Here is an 8,210-nt window from a genome sequence, read left to right as displayed (position 1 = left end):
GTCCTGAGAAGATACCTTTTGTGTAAAGAGTTGAAAGGAGGTCATGGAGTTAGCCATGCAGACACCTGGGGTGAGGGTTCTAGGAAGAGGACCTCTCTCAAGTGTTCAGCAGAAAAGTCTGCACAAAAGCCCTAAAGCGGGAGCTTGTTTTGTCAGCTTCAAGAACCACACAGCCAATGTGTCTGGTGCCCAGTGAAGAAGAGAGAGAGAAGTAGGAGAGAGTTCAGAAGTCATGGGAGCCTAGATCACCGTGGAGGCCGTAACAGTAAGGGCTTGGGCTTTACTCAGTGAAATGGAGAGCCCTGCAAGGTTCTGAGCAGAGTGACAGAATCTGAAGTTTACAAGGACCACTGTGGCTGCTGTGCTGACAAAGAGAATGGGGCAGAAAGCAGAGTCATCTAGAGGAGAGATGATGGTGGCTTGGACCCGAGTATTAGCAATGGAGGTAGTGAGACATACTTGGATCCTGGGTATATTTGGAAGGTAGAGTCAACAGACAGGATGGATCCAGAGGTTAAAGAGAGACATCAAGGAGAACACCACGATTTTGTTCTGAGTGGCAGGAAGGATGAGTTGCCATCAGTTGAGTTGGGGAAGATGGCACAGGACTGGGAGTTCAGCTTTGGACACTGATGAAATACAAATGCATATTCTAAAGGGAGTCAAGGAAAATTTGAACATAAATAATTTTCTCTGCCCTTTGGCCTCCTCTCTTCCCTCTACTGTGCATTGCGTATCTGCACCATGCATCGACCAACCTCCCTGTCGGCAGAAATACCTGGTCAACTGTAAAGAGCAACCTTCTCCTGGTATCAACAAGGTAACTCCTTAGGAGATAACCTTCCTCCTTGATCTTGTAAGGGGCCCTGATGACCCATGACCCATTACTTGCTTTGTAGGTGTCGATGTGGATTGTGTGAATGTCACTGTGTACGTCATTTAACGAACAAAGACCTGGATAACTGTGCTTTGACCTCTCACAGGCAGAACAGTACTTGGAGCTTTCTGAGAGGCTGTTCCTGCTCATACGCCACAATTTGGCTCAAATAAAATTTTTCATTGCTTTCTTAGATCGACTAAGATTAAATTTTTGGTCGACAACACCATGAGGTAGAAATGTTTAGCTGGAAATAGAAACGTGGGAGTCGTTGCACAGAAGTGGTATTTAAAGCAATGGAATCACCAGGGTGTAAAGGTAGGGAAGAGGCTCCAGGTCAGAGTCCTGCCTCACTCCACCTTGAAGGAAGCTGGGTTGAAGAGGAGGAATCAGCAAAAGAGAATGAAAGGAAGCAACCGGAGAGGCAGGAGAAAAACCAGGTGGGTGTGGTGTCCTGGAGGGGAGAGTGCAGGGGCCAGCAGGGAGCTGAGGTAAGGCCCGCTCCTCAGGCTGTGCCCTTGAATCTTCTACGACGTTGGTGGTCCTTCCCCTCAGACCAGCGTTTTTCCTTGGTGAGCAGAGGCACCCCGACCCGTCATCATAACTCTCACTAGATCGCCCTCTGCCCTCCACACACGGACACCAGACAGATAGCAAGACCGTTTGTTTATTGAACCCTTCCCAGCCAGCTCTCCTTTTCCCCTTCTGGCGGGCAGATCCCCAGCCTCCCACCAAGGGCCAAGAAGAGTCAACCGGAGCTTGGCCCTGGCTCCTTCCTCCTGCCAGGCTTCCCTGCCACACAGCCTGGGCTTCCTGGCTTGCCTTGGAGGCTCTGTTGCTCCTTTTCTCCCACAGCCTCCCTCTGGAAGTGTGTGATGTAGGCCACCTGACCCTGATTACAATGGCCAAAGTAAGAGCTCATGGTGCTGTCGGAGAGGCCACTGAGATGCAGCTCTGGGGACAGGGAGATGAGCCTGAGTGTGGGTGCCGCCGCACCTCTGCTCCAGCCCCCTCACACCCCACTCACCTTTGGTGACATTGACTTCGTTGGCCGCCAAGATGTCCGCCTGATTGCTATCTATTCTCCTGTACAAGTCCTCGGCGTTGCCCTGAGGACAGGAGCAAGGGGAACTGGGCTGGATGCCAGGGCGGGCTGGATGCCAGGGCAACCTGGACTTGGAGTTGGGCGTGGGCACATGGAGGTTGCAGGCTGCGGTCAGGCTCTTAACCTGAGTGGAAGGGCAGGAAAGGGGACGGAAGGGTGCCAGGTGGAGAAGCCCAAGCCAGGGCAGTCCCTCCCGCTGCCGGCCCCGAGGCCGATCTGTGTGTGCGGTGTACAGGGGGAGGGGCCGTGCGCTGGGCTGTGCACAGGGGCACTGTTGTGTCCCGCGGGGCGCGGCGGGGCGGGAGCACTTACACGGAAGAGCTTGTAGAGTTCCTCCCCCATGGACCTGCGCACGTGCTCCTCCACCACTGGGAATAACTGCACAAAGTACTGCGTGGGCGGGCGAGGGGGCGTGACTGCCGTGCCCACGCTCTGTGCCTGCCGCGCCGCCCTGCCGCCCGCCACCCGGCCGCCCAGCGCACCTCTAGCGTGAGGCTGGCCTGCCGCTGGCTGTTGCTGTGGTCCATGTTGCCCATGGCGGCCATGAGGCTGTGCACCACGCGCAGGTGCAGCATCTCCTCGGCCAGGCTCGTGTTGCCTCGCGCCAGGATCCTGGGCGGGGGTGGCGTGGGGTGGGGGTGGGATTCATGCTGCGGCGGCCCCGTGGGACCCTCCGGCGGCCGGAGCGCTCTTGGGGGCCCGCGGGCAGCGCCGGAGCCTGGCTTGCCGCATCCGCCCACTACCTGCTGCCCGCTTACCTGATGGCCTTGGCGGCCGCGGCCTGCTGCAAAAACCACGGCAGGTGGGTGGTGAGCTGCAGAACCGAAGAGTCTGGAAGAGGGAGGAGTGGCCGTGAGACTGGAGGACCCCTCGTCCTCATCTTCCACCCTGCCCCGTTGGGGTCCACCACCCCGTTCTCAGTGGATCCCTACCGCTGACGATCTGGGACTGCTGTTTGCTGGTCTCCTTGAAGGACGGTATCAGCAGCGCCACGAGGCCCTTGAGAAGCGCCGGGCGCACGTCGTAGTTGACCAGGTCCTTGATCAGCTCGATGGCTGGGGAAGGCAGGGGCGCTGGAGAGGCCCGCCGCTCCACTCCCCGCCCTCGCCCTCGCAAGGAAGCAGCACCCCCTCCCCTCCAACTCTTTATCGACCTTTCTTAGCACCTCTTACTGGCCAGCACTGTGCCAGGCGTGGGGGGAGCTGGGCCGGCGACCCCTCAGTCCTGCCCTTCTGGAGCTCGTAGTTAAAGGGGAGAGGGAGGAGGAGGCCGAGGCCCCCTGGGACTCACAGAACCAGCCAGAGCCGGAGGAAGAAGGTGGACGCTTAGAGGCTGAAAAGAGCTGGAGGCCCCACAGAGGTAGGGCCGCCAGAGGGCTTTGAGGAATCTAGAATGTTTCCTGGAGGAGGGAAGGACGGCGGGTCTTCAAAGGGAGACAGGATGGGGAAAGACAAGGGGTGAGGGGGAGACAGAGCAAGTGGGTGGGGATGTGTAGCAGAAAATGAGAAAGGAGGTGAGGTCGACAGCAGTTTAGAGAAACTTTCCTTTCTGACGGACCCTTATTGAGGCCTTGTTTGCCTAGGCTCTGTGCAGAGGGCTCTCTGTTCAGAGTCCCAGTGACGATCCCAGTGACCAAGGAGCTTCATTTTGCAACAGCATGATGACTTATCCCTATTGGACATTTGAGGGAATGAGGCACAGAGAGGTAAAGCACTTGCCATAAGGTACCACAGCTAGGAAGCGGTGGAAGCAAAAGGAGGGAAAGATTCGGTTAGGAAGGAGGAGGGGACTAGAATTTAAAGAGGGCATTTTCTGTGGCTGCTTCGCAGTCATTCATTCCATCCAGCATTGACTCAGCCTTTCGACCAACCTGCATAGGACACGTCTTGTGCCCGGCGAACAGTTTGGTGACAAGTGCTATAAAAGGGGTCGGTGGGCTGTGGGAGAGCCTGGGAAGATGGCAGAGGACTGAATATTTTTGTAAAGAGAAAAGAACCGCAGACAGGCAGAGCTGGAAGCGGGCAGGTAATGTGGTGTGATAGGACAGCGGGTAAACACAAGTGCTTGCTGCATGGAAGATGGGGCTTAGAAATGAGCTGTCCCCCCAGCTGCAGAGTCAAGTGCCGCTGGCCTCTCCACCTACTTCGAGGGCACAGTTGTTTCCCTGACTAGCTCATCTGCATACCAGAATGCAGTGTAGACTACGTGAGAAATATTAACAGTATTATCTGTTTGAAAAACAAAAAATAATGTTTTGTTTTCCTTTTAAAAAAATTTTTAAAATCTATTTATTTAAGGGTGCGTTGGGTCTTTGTTACTGTGCACAGGCCTTCTCGAGTTGTGGTAAGCAGAGGGGCTACTACTCTTTGTGGCAGTGCACGGGCTTCTCCTTGAGGTGGCTTCTCTTGTTGTGGCGCACCGGCACTAGGCGTGGGGGCTTCTGTAGTTGTGGCCCTCAGGCTCAGTAGTTGTGGCGCATGGGCTTAGTTGCTCGGGATCTTACGAGCGTACGTTGGCAGGTGGATTCTTAACCACTACGCCACCAGGGAAGTCCCACCTTTTATTTTCTTGTCAGGAGCTTTTACCCAGTAAGAACATGTTTAGGGGTCATTCTCTACAATGGAAGACAGGTTTTTGTTGGTAGGTACAAAGGCAGCACAAACGTTGGGGGACCAACGATATATGGGAGGATGGGCATGCATGGTACTCACATACACATTCCTCCCCAGTTTAAGGAAATCTTTTGTGTCTTGGCAAAGACTTTCGTGGAGAGAAACACTTGAGAATTGGTAGTGGAATCTTTTGAGGTTTTACTTAGATAAGGGTAAGTATGTGGGATTTCAAAGACAAATGGCTGATGTGTAGAACTATAAAGAGGTGCGTAGTTAAGAGATAGAAGATGCAGCCAACTTGTTCTTTCAGAAAGCAGTTCCAAGTTTAAGTTGTAGGTTGGGAACTGCGTTCTCCGATTCCCTGCCCCAGCTGTAAGTGAGGCTCTAGAGAAGTTATATAGCAATCTTACTCATGAACACAGATGCAAAAATTCTACACAAAATATTAGCAAATTGAGTCTAGCAGTGTGTAAAAGGAATAATGTGCCATCTAGCAATGCACATATATCATCTTAATAGAAAGAAAGTTTGAGAAAATTGAATCTCAGTGTGGTAAGAGCTATCTACCAAAAACTATAGCAAAGGTCATACCTAATAGATGAAACCTTGGAAACTTTCCGTCTTAGATGAGAAGGCACCCTCCCACACATTCCTCTCCACAAAATCTTTAGTAAAAGGTAAAAGACAAGTGATCTGGGACTTCCCTGGTGGCACAGTGGTTAAGAATCCACCTGCCAATGCAGGGGACACGGGTTCGAGCCCTGGCCTGGGAAGATCCCACGCGTCGCAGAGCAACTAAGCCCGTGCGCCACAACTACTGAGCCTGCGTGCTAGAGCCCGCAAGCCACAACTACTGAGCCCACGTGCCTCAACTACTGAGCCAGCGCTCCACAACAAGAGAAGCCACTGCAACGAGAAGCCCACGCACCACAACGAAGACCCAAAGTCAGCCGAAAAAACAAAAAAGGACAAGTGATGTGAAGAGAGGCCAGAGTACACTTAGCTACATTTGCCACTCTCTCCTTTACTGATTGTAACTCTCCAAGACTGGTGTCTATTCCTGTGCTATGGCCGCTCCTCCAGGAAAATCTTTGAAAGGGATTTTTGGAAAAGATGTACTCTCTTTTTCTAATCTCTGGAAGAGTTTAAGACTAGAATGTTTTCTTGAATGTTTGATCGAATTCTCTGAAGCTTCTGATCTTATGGAAAAAATTAATTACTGATTCCTTTTCTTTAATGGTTAGAGGACACTTTGGGTTTTCTACTTCTCGAGTACGTTTTGGTAAATTATATTTTCTCGCTGTTTTCGTCTAAAGTTTCAAACATATTGCAAGAAGTTTTCATTATGTCATTACAAAATCATTTTAATGAATGTACCATCTATAATGATGTCTCCTTTTATAGTCTTCATATTGATTATATGGGTTTTCTCTTTTTGCATCAGTTCCCTTTGCCCCCAAGTCCCATGGGAGTAACACAGATGAACGCCTGCTTATGCAATGGATTTTATTACAAAGAGGAACCCTGATTTCAGAGAACCTGAATGTTATATAGCAGTCAGTAAGCATGCCTGCCCTTTGCTCTAAAGGGGAAAGTGTCTTTCTTTTCTTTTCTTTTTTTTTTAATTTATGGACATTATTATTTATTTATTTACTATGTATGGCTGCATTGGTTTTTCGTTGTTGCGTGTGGGGTTTCTCTAGTTGCGGCGAGCGGGGGCTACTCTTCGTTGAAGTGCGCGGGCTTCTCATTGGGTGGCTTCTCTTGTTGCAGAGCACGGCCTCTAGGCACGCGGGCATCAGGAGTTGTGGCATTTGGGCTCAGTTGTTGTGGCACACCGGCTGAGTTACTCCTTGGCATGTGGGAACTTACCAGACCAGGGTTCGAACCCGTGTCCCCTGCATTGGCAAGTGGATTCTTTTTTTTTTTTTTTCTTTTTGTGGCACGCGGGCCTCTCACTGTTGTGGCCTCTCCCGTTGCGGAGCACAAGCTCCGGACGCACAGGCTCAACGACCATGGCTCACGGGCCTCGCCGCTCCGCGGCATGTGGAATCTTCCCGGACCGGGGCACGAACACGTGTCCGCTGCATCTGCAGGCGGACTCTCAACCATTGCGGGACCAGGGAAGCCCGGCAGGTGGATTCTTAACCACTGTGCCACCAGGAACATCCCAAACCTATGACTCTTTAACACTATGTGAATTACATCCTGCACTGCCTTGTAGCAAATCACCCCCTGTAGCATTTGCATTTCAGAAAGAAGGTCACGCAGGCCAAGAGCCCCGAGACGCACCGACGCAGTTACGGGGCTGCCTGATGCCAGCAGTGACTGTTATGAAATAACGCAGGAAGAAGAAGAATGCAAGACCTTCACTATTTTGATCCTTATCATATATGCCAGACTGCGAGCCCCACATATAAAATCTTTTCCTATTACCGAAGGAGATGGGGGCACAGTTCTTCAGGCGCTAGCCTGCTGTGTCTTCCTTTCTGCCTGGCAGAAAAATAAAGCCATCTCTCTCTTCCTCCAAAATCTGTCTCCGTATTTCTGTTCGGCATTGGTGCACAGGCAAGCTGATATTTCGGCAACACCATCATCCATCTGCTCTTGCTCTTAAGGCCAGTTGAAGATGGTCCCTTGCAGTTTCCCAAGTTAGGTTACTGATGTGAAATTCTCCTGCCCCTGGCCCTACCTCCTTCCCTTTCCCAGCCACGCAGAAGGCAGTTTGCTGGTTGTCTTCCCCAATTCTTCTCCAAGTAGGTTATGTTTACTCCCCAAATCCGTGAGCCAGAGGTGGGGGTGCCTACACTCCCAAACTCTGAGTGTCCACGTTCCCCTGCTGTTTGTAGTCTCTTGTGCTGTGCCTGCAGTGGCAACTGGGCGGGGGAGGACACTGCCCTTGTCTAGGTTTTTCTAAATGTCTTACTCAAGATCTAACCTCCAGTTTGTGAGTCAACTGTGTCTCTTTTTTGACTTTTAAGCAAGTATTAAGCTTTGGGGTTGTGGGGAGGCCTGTAATGTGAAACAACTTCTTTTCTTCCTTCCCCCCACAGTGTTGTAAATAACTTTTAACGGCCAAACTCCAGATTTGCACTTTTCTTTTCCCTAACTGCTAAAACCATTTTCTTGCCCCTGGTCTTACTGTAACATTTGGAAAAGGAATAAATGTCGTCCCTTAATAAAAACAAAACAAAATAAAACAGACTTTCTGGCTGGGCTCGGCGACTATATTGCTATCTGGTTTCTGCTTCGCCCCCTGGTGGTGGTTCTAGACCGAGCAGGAAAACTAATAAAGGAAGGCATTTGCCGAAGCGCGAGGTTGGTGACTCAGCTTCATTTACATACCCAGAATGCATTGCATTCGGGATCTTGCCTACTTTCAAAAGGCTCTAGCCTTCTATTTGTTTTGACTCCCAGCCCCGCTCGGAATCAGGATATTTTCACAGAAGTGTGTGAAATAATTGCAGAAGTCACTCGTTGTTTGCGGGTAAATAGTTACCGTTGGTGCCTTGGGACTTCCAGTTAGCCGAGGACTGTGTGAGAGGCTATGACGGCATACTCTGGTTTCTCTTCAGAACGCATAAATCTTTCGCCTTTTACTAAAGATTTCCGTGGA

At 51.1% G+C, this 8,210-nt stretch overlaps 1 protein-coding gene and 1 pseudogene across 1 annotated transcript; one reads left to right on the top strand and one right to left on the bottom strand.

Moving 5' to 3' along the window:
• Positions 1-1,526: 1,526 nt before the first annotated feature.
• Positions 1,527-3,125, bottom strand: LOC113616958 (armadillo-like helical domain containing protein 1; the record flags this gene model as incomplete). The annotated part of the gene is made up of 6 exons (XM_027100307.1): positions 1,527-1,831; positions 1,905-1,986; positions 2,295-2,372; positions 2,465-2,594; positions 2,741-2,813; positions 2,915-3,125. Coding segments are annotated over 6 exons (780 nt in total), but the record flags the coding sequence as incomplete, so codon positions are not given.
• Positions 3,126-8,149: 5,024 nt separating this feature from the next.
• Positions 8,150-8,210, top strand: LOC113616959 (uncharacterized; annotated as a pseudogene).

The sequence above is a fragment of the Aethalodelphis obliquidens genome, unplaced genomic scaffold (assembly GCF_003676395.1).
Source record: "Aethalodelphis obliquidens isolate GAN/ISIS:26980383/991018 unplaced genomic scaffold, ASM367639v1 scaffold1019, whole genome shotgun sequence".
Lineage (NCBI taxonomy): Eukaryota > Metazoa > Chordata > Mammalia > Artiodactyla > Delphinidae > Aethalodelphis > Aethalodelphis obliquidens.
The sequence above is the reverse complement of the archived record's forward strand: the minus strand, read 5'-3'. Positions and strand labels throughout refer to the sequence as shown.